Source organism: Delphinus delphis, chromosome 17 (assembly GCF_949987515.2).
Source record: "Delphinus delphis chromosome 17, mDelDel1.2, whole genome shotgun sequence".
NCBI lineage: Eukaryota > Metazoa > Chordata > Mammalia > Artiodactyla > Delphinidae > Delphinus > Delphinus delphis.
Window position 1 is genome coordinate 73997363 of NC_082699.1, and position 19242 is coordinate 74016604.

General features: G+C 48.6%; 1 protein-coding gene across 6 annotated transcripts in view; it reads left to right on the forward strand.

Moving 5' to 3' along the window:
• KHDRBS3 (KH RNA binding domain containing, signal transduction associated 3) overlaps positions 1–19242 on the forward strand; it is a 179851-nt gene that overhangs the window by 3537 nt on the left and 157072 nt on the right. For 3 of the 6 annotated variants that reach the window (XR_009516688.1, XM_059995229.1, XM_059995227.1), the window contains exon 1: positions 13268–13804. Coding sequence is in view for 3 of the 6 variants with exons in the window: in XM_059995229.1 (XP_059851212.1) it covers positions 13717–13804 (88 nt within the window). In the remaining 3 variants the exon portion in view is untranslated. Of the gene's footprint in view, positions 1–1083; positions 1282–4231; positions 4335–13267; positions 13805–14240; positions 14296–19242 lie in introns of those variants that run through there. The other 3 variants (XM_059995230.1, XM_059995231.2, XM_059995228.1) reach the window with 3 other exon arrangements.

A 19242-nucleotide genomic window follows, 5' to 3' on the forward strand; every position in this document is an offset into this window, starting at 1 on the left:
GAACACACAGAGTGAATAATTCTCAGGAGGAGGGCTTCACCATTTAGTTCAACACCTCCAGCAGCTTAGAAGCTAAATGACTTTTGGCCTCAATTTCTGTCTCTGTGAAATAGGAATGATAACACCCTTTGGTAGCTACTCCACAAAAACTAATTTCAACTGCTCCCCCACCTCAATCCGAAGAATCCCAACATTTTGGCCATCTCCTAACCTTCCTGCTCTGAAATGCATCCTGATTCTTATTCCAGAAAATACGGCCTCCTCTGGAAAAGTACTGTTTTAATTCCGAGATTATTCAGACATTACTTCTGGCTGTGAAGAATAGAGCAATTCACACATGCCAGAATCACGGGAATCATTTTTCTCTCCTCGCTCCCCCTCGCCTCTTATCCAACATCATATCCAGACTTGCCAACGTAGCAAATCCCCAGACCCGTGCAATGCACAAAAGGAGATGGAGGAGAACAAGAATGAAAAGGGCGGAAGGAAGGAAAGAGGCGAACTAATCGGGAGTAGGATATCTTGATAGGTGGAGGGAGCCTAAGGACACAGGAGAACACCCTTCCAGAAGGAGGTCTGTCAGGGGGGCAGGGGCTTGGAAAACAGGCTGCGGACGCCTGGGCGACATACTGCTGGACACGCCGCCCATCCTCAGGGCCCCTCTGCCCTGTAAAATGAGGGCAGAGAATAGAATCCCCTCTACCGAGACACCGTGAGGGGTAAAGAGAGCGTTCACAAAAAAGGCCCGGGTTAGGGCAGGTGCTCCACTCATGTGGTAGCTACTGTGATTGTTCTGGATGTGACCGAGTGGTGAGGTGGGAAGGACCCGGGGTGTGCTGGGCTTTGAAGCCTGGCTGACCGGTTGTGTGAATGACCCCAAGGAGGCAACTTTAAATTTTGGAGCATGCCTAGCACCAGGCAGCAGATGCAATCCGGCGTTTACTAAATTGCCTCTGATGCGTAAGCTCTCAGCGTGGTGACTGACGTGAGTTCTTCTTTAAAATCTACCGCGCTGACTTTATCTTCTTCATTCCTATTACCTTCATTCTCTTTATTATTGACGTTGTAATTTTCATTTTGCAGATGAGAAGACTGAGCCTCAGGGAAGCGACGAGGCTCTCCTGAGGACACAGGGCTGGAGAGCCACAGAGAAGGCGCTTGAACCACATCTGGGCATCTAGGAGGCCCGCACTGGTTCTGCCTCTGCTGACCCTCAAGGCTGATTCCTTACGTCCTAGCAGTTACCTCTTCAGAGGGGCCTTCCCCGGCCACTCCTCCTACGTAAGTCCCCTGCGTCATTCTTTGTCACGGTGCCGGCTCTTCTCCCTTCAGGGAGCTGATCACAGTCTGCAATTCTGTGTTCCTCTGTTCACGCAATAATAAGATGAATCCATCATTTATGGAAGAAATATTATCCTGATACGATTCTAAGCACTTTTCCTATATTATCTCATTATCTCTCACATTAGTTTTATGAAGCCAGCACTAAGCAATTGACATATGCTATTTTACCTTATTCCATAACAGTGCTGTAAAGGCGACATTAATATTTTCATTGTACAGATAATGGAACTGGGATACGGGGAGGTTAAGTAACTTACTCAAGGTCATAGAGCAGATAAGTAGCATGTCCGTCTCCTCCACTAAACTCTGTGCTTTATGAGGGCAGAGACCCTGTTCCAAAGCCTGAAGCAGACACATAATATACAGTCAGCAAACACAGAGTCAATAAAGAGATGAATACTAAGGAAAAAGAACATAGATGAGTTATTAAGTGGTGAGGAGGCATTTCCTCTCTGCTCAGAAATAGCTGCTTTGTCTCTGACCACACTGAGTCCAGGCACTGGTTTAGGTGCTATAGTCTGGGGAGTGGTGTGTAAGAGTGTGTGCGTGTGTGTGTGCATAATATTAGTTAATCAATCTCAGTATTTCTGTAAGGTAGGTATTTACAGTCAAGGAAACTGAGACTTAGAAAAGTTGTCAGCGGTCTTGACTCTTCAGAAATTAAAAGACTCTTTAATGATAAAAAGAAGGAAAAAAGAAGAAAATTTAAGTCACTTGCTACAGGCTACGACACATCAGGGAGTTGAAAAGCTGGGTTCCAAAGTCTATGTTCTTCCTACTATGCCTCTGAGGCATCAGCCCTTCTTTCATTCAAAGTAGAACAACAGAGCCAGAGCCTTCTTCAGATTAGCACAGGCAAGAAGTATCATTGTGCATTGCTTAGTTAAAAAAAAAGACAAACCCTGCTGTACACTTGGTTTCAAATTTGTTAACACTTAATTAGCTGGTACCATCTGTGAAATTCAGTCTCCCAAACTAGTTCTCTCTCAGACTTTCTCATCGTTTATAGACTTAGAGATACAAAAGGTAGAAGGGGGACTTCCCTGGTGACGCAGTGGTTAAGAATCCGCCTGCCAATGCAGGGGACACGGGTTCGAGCCCTGGTCCCGGAAGATCCCACACGCCACGGAGCAACTAAGCCCATTCGCCACAACTACTGAGCCTGCGCTCTAGAGCCCACGAGCCACAACTGCTGAGCCCGCACGCCATAACTACTGAAGCCGGCGCACCTAGAGCTGGTGCTCTGCAACAAGAGAAGCCGTGGCAATGAGCAGCCTGCGCACGGCAACGAAGAGCAGCCCCTGCTCGCCGCAACTAGAGAAAGTTTGCATGCAGCAACGAAGACCCAGTGTAGCCAAAAAATAAATTAATTTTTAAAAAATCAACTGTTAAAAAAGAAAGGTAGAAGGAAAACTCTTCCATTGACTGAGTAACTATTGTGTAACTGAAGGAATATTCGATATAGGAATTAACATCCCCATTTTACAGATGAGAAAATGGAGGCTCAAAGAAAGATGAAATAACTTGACCAAGTCATACACACAGGGTAGTAAGGGAAGGAGTGAGAATTTCATTTCCTGTCTGCTAAATCTGTTGTTGGTGATCAGGAAGTATTGGCAGAGCTTTGTTTTGTTCACAAGATGAAAAATCAAAGCATTCTCAGGCTGTCGAATGCCAAAGAGTGATGTCAGTGACTTGTATCAATGAATGGACCTCTTGATTTTGCTGACTTAAGCATTTTCTATCTTTTCCCCTGAACAAACACAGTTTTGATGTGCTCTTAGCTCCCAAGGGAGAACAGTGTCTCAGACCAGTACTGATCACAAAGGAAATCAATTGGTCAAAATTTGTTTACAGAACTGAGATTATTCTATTTATTCAAGAAGCCTTTATAAAGCACATACTATGTACCTGGCTCTGTTCTAAGCACTTACAAATATTAAGTAATTTCACCTTCATAACAATCCGAAGAGGTAGGCACTATTGTAATCCCCTTTCTACAAGTGAGGAAACTCAGGCACAGAGATGTCAAGTAACTAATTCAAAGTCACACAGCTAGAGAGGAGCTGGCTCTTTATATTATGGTCTTAACCACTATACTAAACAGCCCTGTACTTGAACTAGGCTTGGATATTTCTTGGGCAGAAGCAGGGAGCAGTGGCTTCTGTATTCATTTTCCTTTTCCTGAAGAACAGGGAGCCACCCCTCATGAAACCTGTCATATACTTTGTTCCTGGTCAGATGCTCTGTTGTATCTAGCCTAACAGGGTAAAGGAGGAAATTCCCACCCTCCCTTTGGAGGAGTCCAGGGAGGGCGCTGTCCATGCTCTCGGTGCTGATCATGTAGGAAGGCTGCGGAAGGGAGCTCAGTATGTATTAAGCGCACAACTGCATCTCAGTGCTTTACTTATAATAGAGTGTTGATGGTAAGAGTCACATGTTGTTCTAATCACTTTTCATGTAATAGCTCATTTAATTCTCACAACAACCTTATACAGTGGGGACAATTTTCCTCTGCAGTGTGGATGAGAAATCTGAGATGCTAAAAGGTTAAGTAACTAGTCCAAGGGCACAGAGTTTTAAATAGCAGAGCTGGGATCTGAATCCAGTCATTCCATTTCCAGAACCTGCACTCTCAGCCCACTGTGCTTCCACAGAGTAGTAAAGGCGTAGGAATCTTGTGTCGTTTCAGCTCATGTTCGTAACTAGCCAGTGAGACAGCTGTTTTTCCTCCCGTGATATGGATTAGAGAGCTTGGTTCAGAGTGGCCTGTTAGCTTGCACTAGGTCACTGGCTAGTGAGTGGGAGAGGCATGGTGTAAAATTCTGGGTAAGGGGCTCTAGACCTTTAACACCATGATGCCTCTCTGCCTCTGGACTCTCAACAGAAACCATGTGTTCACATAACCTGAACGTGGATACCAAACACCTCAAGCAGAAAAGAGAATTAACTGGAGCGCAAATCCAGCAAGTCAGTTCCAGATAGTTAAGGTGAGACCTTTTACTGTAGCACATTGCAAAGTAACTGGGTCCTTCTCCTTCTGCGCGTCTGGATCCATTCTCCACCCCTTTCAACGCAGCTCTCTGCCCTGGGAGGCTGGTATCTAGGGGATGCATCAGTTGGGCTTCCCCAGTCTCTGGCTTCAGTTTGGACTCAGTCGGTGAGGGGCACCTGCAGGACATGAGCGGGTAGAAGACTGAGGTCAAGGTGTGAGGTTCCCTGGCTCCTTCCGGGTCACATCACCGTCTGGCAGGGGTTGTGCTCTCTGTCTGCAGCTGTTGCTCCTACTGCAAGTCTTCTCCTACTTCTACAGCTCTTGCAGGTCTGGGACCTGTCCTCTCTCTTGCCTCCCCAGGCGTAGATTGGCAAGGTTACCCAGACTGCTTAACGCCTCCTTCTTAGCTTCCCTTTGCCCTGCACATACCTTGTAAAGAGCCCTTTTATGAAGCTCTCTTTATGACTCCTTCTGAGAGCACTGTTTGTTTCTTGCCAGGCTTCTAACCAATATACAACATGATAGGGTGGACAAAAGGAAACACAAAACTCACTCTAGCATGGTAAGAGAAAACTCAGAATAATCATTTATTGAGCACTTTCTATGTGGTAAGGGCTGAGCTAAGCATTTGGAATGCATTAGCTCATTTCATCCTCACAACTGGACTATTAAGTGGTCCTATTACTGCCCCCATTTTAGGATGAAAGGGAGGCTTAGGATGAAAGGGAGGCTTAGATTTTAAGTAACTCTCCAAGAACAAACAAGGTCATCACGTTGGTGACATTGAGGTTGGTAGTGTATCTTTTCCTGCTCAGCGATGAGCAGGGGTGTGGTGCGGAGTCCGGGGGATAGGAATTCAGCTTCCCAAGAAAGCCCTCCAAGCTGCAGCTGAGCCCACAGAAGCACCTTTAGTGTCCGTGAGAAGGACCCTCAACAGGAACTACACTTGCTTTCCATAAAGTGACCCTCCCGGTTGCTTAAGGCACATTTCCTTCCAACACTCTCTTGAGCTGTAGCATCTGCCTCACCTGCACAAAGGAGTTGTTTTCTGCCCACGCCACCCCTCGTTCTGCCCACCCAGGGAAGCGGCCAGTCCTCCTGCCTTCCCTGCCCTGTCTATCCTGATTCCCTGGACCTTACCCAGCTGCATTCTAAGATGTGATGCAGTAAGGGTATTTCTGTTTTCGTTATTCAGCCAAAAAAAAAAAAAATACACAACTCTATTATTTTCTTTAAGGATTCTTTGTGAGTGCCCCTTGGAGTCTGGTGGCATGAGTAATAATAATTGCAGGTGCCACTTCGGGTAGAGACTGTCAAATGCCTACCAAATATCCATTGTCCCCCATTCCGTACTGAGGAACTCCACTTTTGTTGGAGGTGCCAATGTGCCCAGGTAAAACACTATGTTTACCAGCTCTGCCCTGTGCAGATAAGGGTGTCCGTGTGTGATACAGTTCTGGTTAATGACACTTAAGCAAAAGCCATTAGTTGGGGCTTCCAAGAAAACTCCTTAACAGCTGAGCAGACTCGACAGGTGATGGTCATTTTCCCTTTAGCCCCTTTGCTCCCCCCCCCTTTTCCCTGCCTGGAGTGAGGTCAGATGCCCAGGGTGTCATGGGGATAACCCATCCTGCCATCCTAAGGTGGGTGGAGCAGAAAGACTGAAGGAGCCTGGCTCACTGATGACATTTTGTAGCCATTGCACCAGCCCCGGGCAGCCTATTTTAGGCTTCACGTGGGGTGAGACCAGGACACATCTCTTTGGTTAAGCAGTTGACAGCTGCGTTTTCTATTCCATGCCCCTGAATCCCTTCCTCTGATCTGCACTGCCTGATACCATAGCTACTAGTAACATGTGGCCAACAAGCACATGAATTAAGGCTAGCATTATGAAGAACCAGTGTTAATGTTATTTAATTTTAATTAATTGAATTTGAATTTAAAAATGCAAGCAGTGTTAAATGTTTTTCCATTAAACACAACTCTTCATTAAAATGTAGGACCACGTTTTACTTTAACTGCTGAGAATTCTGCTTCTGGATTGAGATGTGCTGTAGGTGCAAATACACACATTTTCAAAGTATAAAAATTTTTAATGTGAAATATCTCATTAATATTTTAAAAATTATTGATTACATGTTGAAATAGTATTCTGGATATGTATGGTTAAACCATCTTATTAAAATAAATTCCACCTGTCTCTTTTCACTTTGCTAATGTGGCTGCTAGGAAATTTACAGTTATGCCTGTGGCTCATGTTATATTTCTGCTCTATGGCTATTCCATCCATTCTGTGCCCACTGAGTGCCAGCTCTCTGCTAAGCGCTTTACGTACATTTATCTCAAGGAGATCCTAAAGGAACTCTTTGTGACGAGAGGTATTCCCTTCATTTTACAAGTGGGGAAAGAGAGGCTGGAAGAGGCAGCTTTGCCCAGAGCACCCAGCTGACTAAGGGCAGGCCCAAGCCTCTGGTTGCTCAGCTGGTGGCTCCAACCATTACCTGCTCAGGGGTAACTTGCCAGGCCGAACTGGGCATGGATCACTGTGGTTTGTACATCTAAGTTGCTGCAGGTTGGCAGACCTGTTACCAGTGAGTGTGGCTAGGAAGACCAGGAGAAAATTGATTACCAGGATAAGATCTGACAGAGGAAGCTGGAACTTCCCCACATACCAGCTGCCATCTGAGGCTGGATCAAGTCCACCCAGATTGCCTGAGTACACCTGGCACCCTACTCCCCTCCCCTATCAAGAGCAAATAAGAGATTTGGAGGTGTTCCATATCACCCCGGTATAAACCCAGACAGGGTAGCAATGAGGGATGAGATTTGTGGGAAGGCTAGTGCCATGTTACACAGAACCCAAAGAAAAAAATCCAGAGACACTTAGGAAGTCCGCAGACGGGATACTGACAAAAGTCCACATTTGTTTTGAGAAGAGATGTTTTCTCATGTAATTCCATGTACATGAGTACACAACTTCAACTTTATGTCCGTTTTTCTTCCACAGCCATTTTTTGATAAGATTGTCTCTCCATTTTTTAGCTACAGAAAAACACAAACACAAGCTGGCATTTTTATATGAGACCAGGATGTGTTTACTTTTGCAGTGGACTCTAAAAATGTCATCACCCCCTTGGTAGCTGTTTGGACACTAAAGGTACCTTGACACTTCCAAAAATATTTTGTTTTGTGATCATTTTGCCGAACTCAGACGTGCAGTTTTATTGCAAAGTATTCTGCTAATGTGGACGGAATTGTTTTGCGTGTATCTCTATGCATACTGAGAAGAAAGAGTGGGTTAGGAGATGGACATAGATCTTTTTACTACTGTGGCAGTAATGTTTTACATTTAAACAGCGCCTTTCAAATCATGGCATCTTATAAAGTACCAGAGGTCGTGATAACTTGATGCATTGTTGAAATATAGCAAGTGCTTTGGCAGTCCAGCATCACATATCACACTTTTGGTCCAGGAAGTAGAGGATAGAGGGCTGCTGTTGCATAGAGGAAAACAATAAAACACATTCCTGTGATGGTTATATCTGGGAATTTTTCAGAGCACTTTTTGGGGTTTTCTCTGCAAATCTTTATTGTTCTCATCAGATCTCAGTAAAACAGGAAGAGAACAGCTGCTATTAGCGCACCTTTTAGAAGCTCAAACATAGAGACAGAGAAATATTTGGATTTTGAAAAGATTGCCAAGTCAGGCTGTGATGGGGTCAACTACATTGTCCCTGTCCCTTCTTCTCCCTGGCTCCTCTGTCCCCGCCTGACGGTGCCACAGGGCAGCCAGCTGACCCTAGGCATGTCAATTCTTATTTTCCATTACTATTTTCTTGAGTGTTTATCTTCGAAATAGAGAAAGGCTGAGCACAGAGAAACGTCCCTCCTTTAAGCCTTCCTTATTCTCTTGCTCTGTCTCCTATTCTATGTGTCTTCTGCTTTCTCTTTTTTCTTTTTGTTCTCTTCATCTTCTTTTTCTCCCTTTTCCCCTCTCCTTTCCCCTTTTTCTTTACCTCCTATCTTTTTCACTCTCTTTCACCTAAGATCATACTTCTCTGTCCCCTTTGCTGGAAACGAATTAAAATCCTATGTGAGGTTCCCTTTTGGTGGAGACCAGGTTCAACGCGGGGGTTGTCAATCTGGTTCAACACTAACTTTGGGGGGCATGTGCTTTCACACTTAGCCACTAGGGGGGGCCTGCGCAATATCTGTGGTTTTATTAGCTCCTGCAAGAAAGTACCAGGATGGCTCCCTTCCTGGAGAAAGAAGAAAGTGGCTGGACTCTAGCCGCTAGAGGAACTGGATTTTCCATCCACCAACTAGCAAGAGAAGGAAACAGGCTTGTAGAGAACATGGACACAGAGACAGGATAGGACTCTTCAGGTATGTGAGTGACTGGGCTGAAAGGTTTGATCCCATTCATCCTTAGACATGGCTGGGTGTGTGTGTGTGTGTGTGTGTGTGTGTGTGTGTGTGCGCGCGCGCGCGCTGGGGGTGTGTGTGTGTGTGTGTGTGTGTGTGTGTGTGTGTGTCCAATTCTCCACTGAATACTTTTGGGTCACTTAAATGTTCTGAGCAACTGTTTCTTCATCTCTAAAAACTGGTGACTTGTGAGCTAGCAGACCTCTGTGGTTCCTTCTAGTTGTATTTCTATATCTTGAATGCAGGAGGTTATGGAAAGTTGGTTGAATAAAGTAGGAGAGAGCCACCAACAGACTAGCCAGTCCTCGGTGAAGGCGTTCCTGATTTATGGATGGACTTTGAACTTTGCAAAGGCTCCCAACTTTGAAGAGTTTCTCTGTGCCCTACTCCACGTGTGCTAAGCCTTTTCAGTCATTCTCAAGGTTTGAAAATGCATTTCCTGCTGTAGCTGACTGGAGCCGGGATCACAGTGAACATTTGTGGTGCCTTTCTCCCTGACACATGAATGACTGATTTCTAGGTAAGGCTGTGCCATGTTCTGGTGCTTGTCTCACACGACAAACTCATTTATCTCTGGTCGCTGGGAAGCGGTGCTGTTGGGGGACTGCATTTCAGGAGAAGTGGACTTGAACGAGTGTTGAGTACTGGCTGTGAACTGACCGCCCGGCTGGGCGCTGGGGCTGTGGAGGTGAGCAGGCTCCGAGGACAGCGTGGTGGCAAGAGCGGTCCACAGGTGCCCAGAAACTGATGTGTTAAGTGTGAACAGGAGCCCTTGACTGCTTAAATGCTGGTGGAGCGTAGAGGAGTGAGGCCCAAAGCGCCTTAAATGCCATCAGTGCATATGACAAGCTTAATGCTTCAGTTGAAACCTCACAGAATCCTGGGAGGTTGGTATTTCCTCTCCCTGTGCTCAGAGACATCAAGTAGTTGGCTCAAGGTCACACAGCGAGTAAGCAGGAGAACCGGGGGCCAAATCGAGATCCCTCAGGCCAGTCAGATTTGGACACCATCACCCATGGCCCTGCCGGGTCTCGTGGTAACTGGGATAGGATTCACCTTTTTTAAACAAAAGGAATAGGAAGGTTGTAGTGTGAGCAGCGATTCAGTACAAACGTGACAGTGACCTCACAGACTCTCTTCACGTTTGTTATCCTCTGATGACATGGAGTTTCTTTGGCTGTGTCTGACCCACTGCTGTTAGTGTCACAGAGGCCGGGGAAGTGTTGGCCATCTTTCTCCAGAGGTGGGCGTGGTGGTGGAGAGGGTGACAGGCGGGGACTCTGGCACACGCTGCCATGTGGTGGCTGGCTGGAGATGGAGGGACTTGCTGTGGGAGCAGTGCAGTGCCTGAGATGGCCTAGTGTCACCTGGCGAGGTTGATTTGGGAAGTGCCCCTCTGTCTCTGACGCCGAGAGGTTGTCTCCTGACTTGTGGATGTGAGGAGAAAGGGCAGCTGGAGATTCTTACTGCAGCTTTGGGCCTACGGTCCAGGGCAGACACAAACCATGCAGATGGAGTAAGTGGCCCAGTGCCTCTGGCTTGAAGCGGCTTTGGAGAAGCCTGTTTTGTGCACGGCTAGTCCTTTGTACCCAGAGTGGTGCGTGCACCAAGCCTGTGCCCCGCGAGTCCTGGTGTGCGCCTGGAGAGATCTCTGTCTGGCCCGGCAGTCATTAGACCTGACTTGGAGCATTACCTATAGTTGCTTGAAGAAAATCCACGACCTTTCCCAAGACCTGATTTTCTCATCTTCAAAGGGATCAGAGGGTTAGTGCCTGCAGGATGGCCATCTCAGGAAGACCAGCAGAGTCTGGTCAGTAAGGCGTGGAGGTGCCCCACAGCCAACAGCTTGGCCAGGTTGGTGGCTGGGGATCATTTCATGAGCATGTCACAAAGACATTTGTCTCCCTTCTCCCTGGAGAGCCCCACGTGGATACTTGCGGTGCTGGGCACCTGCCCTCTTGGAAGGTTCTGTGAGAAGGAGGGGCCGGAGCAGAAGATTCAGTGCTTTGCTGTCAGCTTCCCAGTGTACAGCCCTCCTCCCCAGCTGCTGGCGAGACATGTCTGCCAACTATTTGGATGCGGGAGGGGTGGGGTGTCCCAGACTGCTACCTGGGAGGGCAGGACAGGGAGGGCAGGCAGAGGAGGCTTTGGAGTCCCATGGGCCTGGGATCCCTTGCTGACAGTGGTGGCACTTAAGCAAGGTATTAAACTGCTCTAAGCCTCGGTTTCCTCATTTGTAAGTGCTGATAAACAGTATCTTCCCTACAGGGTGTTGAGAGAACTGAAAGTAGTGGGTACAAAGCCCCTGGCCTCCCACCTAGCACATAGTAAATGCTTAATAAAAACAGCAACTACTCCAGGGCTGGACTGTCACTGGGGCAGAAGGCTGGAATGGAAAGGAGGGTCTTAGACAAAGTGGTGAGGGGAGCAGCTGAGCATCTGGTCCCCTTTACGGATCCCAGACTCTCTCCTTCTTCCTTCCTCCCTCGAAAAGTGGCTGCCAGGGAATCACACCCTAGAATGTAAATCCTGTGTTGTAAGGCATGGAAGCCAAAGGTCTGTGCATTCCACTCTAGTGTTAAAGGAGAAAACATTTCCCCTCAGACCCTTCCAACTGCCCTCCAGGACTGCCGGCGTAAGTTGGGTTTTGGAGAGGTGGGCTCCGAAGCTCAGACAGGTTATTTGACTGAGGGTGCACAGTGGGTCCTGGAAGATCTGGGACTGCAGAGTGTCTGCCCAGCTACACTCTGGGCTCCTGGTCCGAAACAGAGACGTGTGGTCCCAGGTCCTTCATTCAGTCTGCTGGGGCGATGCAAGTGCCCCCAGGAGCTAAAGCTGGTTCAGAAAACCCAGAGAGCAGCCATGCATAGGGGAAAAACTCGACGAAGAACGACTAAGCACTTTCTATGTGCTGGAGACTGGGGATTTCACTGAGAGTTGATACGCTTAATCCTCACAATTCTCTTAGAAAATAGGTTCTATTATCATTTCCACTTTACAGATGAGGAAATCAAGAGGTGAAGTAACTTGCCCAAGATAACACAGCTAGTGAGCAGCTAAGCCATGATTCTAAATGCAGGCTGTCTGGGCCCAGAGGCCACACATTTAACTGTCGCACCTGACTGGCTCTTGCAAGTTTAGCCCAAAGAAAGACGTGAAGAAGATTCTTACCGGGGACTCTGAAATGGCACCGCACCTGGAGCCAGGCCTGTGTAGGGGTGGAGCTTAAGAATGAGGGAAGTTTGGCTGGGACTTAGGGGCAGCTTAGAGGTCCTTGATTTCCACTCCCAGCATCTTTGGGTGTAGAGCTGCCTCTGTTTATATCAGGAGTACAGGAGGTTGCCTAGGGGGCTGGGAGGAAGATTCACTCCCGGAGGAGTGTCACTCCCGGAGGAGTGGCATGCCCATGGCTTATTCCTTCATCAGATATTTCTGGTGCCTCTCCATCTGTCCTAGTGCACTAAGCGCTGGGAACTTTCCCCATAAAACAAAACTCTAGCCCTGTCCCTGAGATGCTCGTGGTCTGATGGAAACAGAGTTACAGCTCTCTGTGAGCGAGGCATGATCAGCGCTGGTGGGACACAGAACAGTAACCAGCTTTGCTGGGGAAGTCCGGGAAGGCTGTCCAGGGACAGTGACATTGAGGTCAGGACTTGAAGTGGGGATTTGGTGAGGCAAAGGCAGGACAGATGCGGAGTCTTTGGCCTGCTGGGGGACACTGACTCTACACGGGAAATCTGAAAACGGCCTGATGGAGGATTTATCGGGGATGGGGGTCGGGGCGTGTATGGACGGAGGGCATCAGTACCCACGTGTGTCCAGGGGACGGGCCTGGGGCGCAGCTCCCTCCTCCGCATCCGGGCACAGTAGGTTTCTGCGCGAAGAGAATGACAACCCGGCGGCAAGTCGGGATGACAAGGCCGACCTGAAGGGCACGCGCTTTTATGTAATCGACCTCGGTACCGAGGGTCTCGGGGGTCGGCGCTGAGCGCGGGAGGCGCCGAGGGAGGACGGCGTGCCCACGTTATTTCCTAGCACATAGGAGGGGACAGCAACGCGAGATAAGTTAGGGAGCTTAAAGAGCAGGGCGGCTCGCCCCTTTGCCTTTCCCCAGAGCCCGCTGCGCCGAGCGCGGGCGCTGCTCGGCGTCCTCTCTCCCCGCCCGGCCCCTGACCCGACCCGGGGGCCGAGCGCGCAGCCCTCCTCCCGGAATCCCTCGCTGGGTGACCTTGGGCGAGCCGCTTCACCTCTCTGGGCCTCAGTTTCCCGGTCTTTGCGTCTGGCCACGCGGTAGCCGAGCCGTGGGGCTCCCCGCGCGTCCCGCGGGCCGTGGGAGAGCGCGGGGCGAGCGGGAGGCGCCGGGACGCCCCTCCCCGGCCCGTCCGCGCAGCCGGGAGCTGCCCCCCCTGGCGGCGCGCCGCGGCGGGCGGCGGGGCGCGGGCGCAACGCGCAGGCGCGGCGGGCGGGGCCGCGGAAGGCGGGGCGGGGCGCTCGGCGGGGCAGCTCGGAGAACGCGGGGCGGCGCGCGGCGTGCTGGTGGCGGCTGAGCCTGGCGCTGGCGCTGGCGCCGGCTGGCGGGGTTCGCCCGGGACTGCCTCAGGCTCGCAGAGTGTGCCGCCGGCCCGGCAGGAGGGCCCGCCTGACCGCGCCGGCCCGTGGCGGGAGCTCGGGGACCGCATCCGGGAGGCAGTGGCCGCCAGCGCGGGGCAGTCGGCGGCCACCCCCTGGGGACCGGAGCTGCGCGGCCGCTTCCCGCCTCGCGGCGCCGCCGTCGCCGCCGGCGCCGCCGCCGCCGCCGCCAGGCCGACCGCCCGGCTTGGCTCCGCCGCGCCCCGGCCGCGGCGTCCGGCCCGGGTTCCGCGCCGCTAGGGCGCGGGCGGGGTCGGGGGTTGCGTGGCCGGCGCTGCTCGCCCGCCTCGAGTCCGCGTCCCGGGCCCTGGCGGCCGGCGAGCATGGAGGAGAAGTACCTGCCGGAGCTGATGGCGGAGAAGGACTCCCTGGATCCCTCCTTCACGCACGCCCTGCGGCTGGTGAACCAAGGTAGGGGCGCGCGCCGGCCCGCGGCCGTTGGAGACCCGGGAGCGGCGGGCCAGGGGGCCGGGGACCGGGAGGGTCGGGACCGGCGGGCAAGGCGGGAGCGTGGGGCTGGCTGGCCGTCGCCCTTGGGGCGACTGGAGGGGACCCAGGTCGCAAACTGGGGGCGTTCGGGTAGGGACCTGGGAGCGTACCGGACACCTGGGGAGCGCCGAGGTCTGTGTGCACGTTGGGGAGACTCGGGAAGGAAGGAGGCTGAGGCGTTTGGCTGGGACTTGAAGGAAACCTTTAGGGCCTCGAGGTACCCAAGGGAAACTTATGAGTGGGGGACGGCGAACATCTGGGGGCTTCGTCAGGGCGGGGTTGAATGATCTCATTGGAGGGAGAGAGTGGGGCGGGGGACTCGGGGAACTAGTGCGTTTGGCTTGTCTGGAGGGAAGGAACTGGAGCAAGCTGGAGGGAAATGGAAGGATTTGAGGGGATCGAATGCAGAAGAGGTGAAGGGAGCAGGTGCTTGGATTGTTGGTGAAGTTTGAGGACCTTTGGAGGAGGTTTGGGGTCAGACCTCAAGCACTTTGGAGGAACAGGGCCAGCGGTCCCAGTGGCAGAGATCCGTCTCCTGTCGCATCCCCTCTTTGTCCCGGGTCCAGGCTCTAGCCGCCCTCCCTGGGGGTGGGCAGCTCATGCCAAGCCTTGCAGGCTGGCCCTCGAGGGCCATTAGGGGAGAAGAGGCCCACACCGGAGCCCGCTTCTTGGCTTGCCTGTCCTCTCTTTGGGAGGCTCTGGCTGGGCCGCCCTCCTTGGGGGCTGGCTGGGGATTCGGAACGCCGGCCGCGGAGCCTCTGATGCCTGTGCCGTCTTAGCAGTACTCCGGCCAGCTCAGGGTGTGAGCAGCCCTGGGGAATGCAGGCCACGGGGTGCAGGGGGTACAGGAGGCGTGCGGGCCCAGGACAGTGTTCCCAGGCTTGTTCCTCCTCAGGCTTCCTGAGTAATCTTCTGGGATGGACGGTAAATTAAGCCTGCCTTCCCGGGACCAGCCCTTTATTCCTCCTGGATCTGGAATACGTGTCTCAGAGAAAGCTGGGTTTGGGAGCCGCTGGTCTGCTGTTTCTCTGGGTGATGGCAGAAACATTATCTGGTCGGATCTGATTTGCCTGAATCACTCACTGTGCCTTGACAGTCTGTGCTTCCTGACTTAGGCGGGTCTGCTGGTCTTAATACTGGCCCTGGCTCTTTTATTGTTGGAAGTGAAAGATGAGGCAGACATATTCTGCTTGTGTATAGATATCTATATTTTAAAACAGCGACCTCCGGTATTTGCGTGTTGCAACCAGTTCTTCCGAGTAGGGTGTGCGTGTTGTTGACTGAGGGTGGTGGTGGAGAGACTCACTGTCTCCAGGAATTCCAGCTTGATATTTAATTTGTTGAACGGAGATTGGTTCACAGAGCTTCCCCATTTTATTTTAATTGTAGGCTTATTTTTATTTCTTTAATAACATGGGCTTGTGAAGAAGTAATGGGCATGCATTAAAGTAAGAGAATTTTAAGTTTTATTGCCGTGCTCTTCCGAGCAGCCCTACAGTCAGGTTTGTACTCCTTGCTCTTTGTGATTTACATATATCTTTTGTTGCCTGCTGGGCTGTCATCTCTTTGAAAGATATTTCTTTGTACGTTGTGTGAGATCACTGGCGTTAGAAATATTCTGGATTGTAGAATGAGTGCACTTTTCTTAATAAAGAAGCTGAATCAAAGTTACGTTGTACTCAATTAAGGAAGCAGTTTAACAAAAGTGTAGTAAGTTATTTTATTTTAAAAGTCAGAATTATTTTTCTGTGCCAGGTTGCTGCAGTACATTCATTCTCATACATTCAAAGTTCTTTTGGTTTCTGAGTTTGTACCTGTGGTAACTGCCTCCAGTTATTTGAAACAGATCTTGGACAGTGTTGCCATTTAGTGTTTTTTTTAAGACCTTAAACCGGATTACCTTACTTTTCCATCAAAAATGTAGTTCTTGTAAGAAGTACACTTCTCACACCGAACAGTTATGTGGAGGAAGAAAGAGATACTGCTCAGGTGCTCTTATTACTGTTAATTTAGATTATTTCAGACTAAAATGTTTCCCCCTTAAATCACAGGCTGGTGTCTGGAATGCAGAACCCTGTCATTTAAAATATTAATTACGCTCTGTTACGTAACTTCAGAATTACAAGCGCATTGCTAAAACAGTGTCTTAAATCTGAATTGGCTATTAGGAAATTGATTTTAAATCTGATGATCATCTTGTGAGTGGCTGTTGAGAGCATTTTTATTCTTTTTTACCTGTATTTTTGACTGTTTGCATCTAAAGGAGGCACCTGGTTTTTCAGATGTTATTCTGAATCTCGATACTGGAATCCAGATCCGGACACTAACTTGTTCAGTGCTGATGAGTCAGCAGTGCACACCTCTGTTTTATTATGGAGTGACATGTAATAGATAGACATGATGGTTAACACCTCCAGATGCTAACAGTACCTTTGTGTGCATAGTGTTCTAAAGTTTCTGAGGCTCTTTCAGGCACATGCTGTCTACTTGTGTTCTCACACTTGCACGCTGGTGAGGCAGCCTTTGATGTCTCCATTTTTCAGGGGAGGGAGCTGGGGACCTCAGCTATGGGAGCTCGTAGGTAACTGAGATAGGTTAATCTGAACTCAGGTGTTTGGTCTCATAAGGCCCTTGTTCTCCCTACTTATGCCTTCCTCAAAAGACGGCTCTGAAACACTTCACACATGCTAATTTACCTGCAGAAATCGATATAACTAATATGCTTGTTTCCTGTCGACTCCTGTCAGCTTCCTGTTGATTTTGTTAAAAAGTTTGTTTCTGTGCTTGTCTAGTGATCTTCTTTGAAGAAACAAACATTCACGGTAGATTTATGCTACAGGATTTTAGTGCTCAGGTCAAGGGGCATTTTTGAATTAAAGCTCTCTGGAGACCAATATATGATTTCAGTAATCAACACACTATGATAATGAAACAGTTGATAAATGAGGTTTGGTCATTCTTTTTAAAAATTCAGCATTTTTCAACTTCCTAGCTGAATTACTTTTTTTCCTAATAATGCTTAAGTAAGAACTTGAGCTGGGATCACATCAAGATGTGTGCTTCTCTGCTAACATAGGCTGGCTTTTACACTTTCCAGGCTTGTGTTTCGTAGTGGACATTAGTTCCTGACTTTTATTTCTGTTTTCTCAGGATAACTGATTTTCCTTCCCCCCACCCGTCGAATATCGAATGCTTTTGTTTCTTTGCCAATAGTACTGGGTAATGTTTACTTGATGTTAAACCGAATCAAATAAAATAGACTTTTTTTAATCGCCTCTCTGCCTCCCCCCAAACACCACTGCCTATAGAGTGAGTTGACATTGCAGTTTCTTGCCAAGGAGGTTAATTGGAGATGAAAGTAGCATTGCATGTTTAATATTATATTTGCTGGTAGGGGGTGTGCTGCCTCTTACTAAAAAACATCTTCAGAAATGTCTTACGCTTATAATTTAATCCAGTTCTCTGGTATTGCTTTGGATGTTTTTCAATCCAAGCCAACTAACCATTAAATAAGATTACATAACCCTGTATTTTTAATTATCTGATATAATATATGGATTGGTGGCTGGTTCACTGCCAAGTTATATTTAGCGGTTGGTTACAAGAGGAAGTGGAGCAAAGGATTCCAGATTATGGTGGTCTATTCATGTCGAGATAAATAAGTGTTTTTCGTATTACATAAATGTCTCTAATAATAGGACTCTTAGCATTACTCAGGATATGTGTGAGGGGTAAACATGTATAAAGGAAGGATCATTATTTTGCCTTAAGTGCATCTCTTTGTTCAACAAAACTCAATGGCTTAAGAGTTTCATTTTGGGGGATCCTTTTTGTAAATGTTTTTGATCACTTGCGTGTTGTCAGGCATTTAAAGTAAGAGAGAAGAATGAGAACGAAAATTACAGAGTTGTATTTAGCTGTGGTGCCTTCACGCCACAGTGTGAGATTCTCTGCTTCATCCAGAGAAGGATGTGGTTACTTACGTTTTTCATAGTTTTTCTTAGGGTTATCAGGTTTTGTTTTTTGTAAGAAAATGGATGCATGACTCACATTTTTAGATAAACCATTTCTGAATTTTTTATAGTGTGTTATGATTCAAAGGGATCCAGTGACTGTCAGTTACCGTGTTTTGGTTTCTGGACATTAGTAGCAGGTTTATTGAGAACCTGCCACGCGGGGCATTTGTGCTGGTCCTGAAGGTGGAGAGGGAAAAAGAGTCTCTGCTCTTGAGGAACGTCGGCTCTCTCTGCATTAGACTGAGAGTGAGTTTTAAGTTTATAGATGCCCTCTCCTTTCCTAAGGAATGTCTTATTAGCCTTCAGCTATTCTTTTGAAATATTTAGTGACAGGCAGTTTAGATTTAACTCTCAGTCTAGGAACATTTTCGAGGTGCTTCTCTGTGCCCGGTTAGGTCTATAATCTCAATCCTGGGAACGGCCCAGAAATGTAGAGGCTATTAGCCTAATATTTCACTTGTAGAAACCAAGACTCCAACAATAAAGTTGAGTCACCCAGAGTGACATACTTATAAAATGTCCAGGTGGAGGTTCAGGCTTTGTTCTTCTCCAAGCCCATTGTTCTTTACCGTATCACACTCAGCCTTGGACGTATAAAGGGTCAAGCTCTGATGGTACAGTTAGTAATGACAGAAGGGGGATTCATACCCTGGCCTCTTAGGCGCAGTTTGTTCTTTTCTCCCTGGCCTGTGCCGGAATTGAAATATGGGTTATGTAGCATCTGTTGTTATACTTTATCCTTCCGATTTCTGCTGTAGGTATCTCCTCTGACCACTTACCTCCCCCCCAAGTGGGTTAGAGTGCCTGTTTTCTGGTCCCGAAGCAGCCGCTGCCTAAGTCTCTGATGGGGTCACAGTCATCACTGTACTGATTGGATCTCTTTGTCTTCCCTGGGAGAGTGTGGGGTGCTTGGGAGGCAGGGCTTGGTCTTACACATCTTTGTGTCTTCAGCACCTCATATAATTCTTGGTACATATCCCTGGCAAACTCTAGTCTTCGTTTCAGTGTTGTGTTTTAATTCTCATAACGGTAGAAGAGTTAGAAAGTATATTTGGAGTTTGGCAGTCATTAAAGGCTTGACTCTTTGCCACTTCAGAGCCCCTGAGTCGTGGGTAGGAGGAGGTCACCAGCAGCTCTGCAGACAGAAATGAAGGGAAGTTCTAAGTGAAATGCAGCATTAAACAAGCAGAAGAACATCCCAGGGCTCTGTGCCCCTGGTGGAACAGTAGGGGTCCTTCTCAGGAGGTAATGAGAAGATGTTATCAGATCTGCTTTGAATCAGATGCTTATTTACTTTTATTCTTTCTTGAGGAACTTGTTAGCCAGTGCACTGTAATACAATTA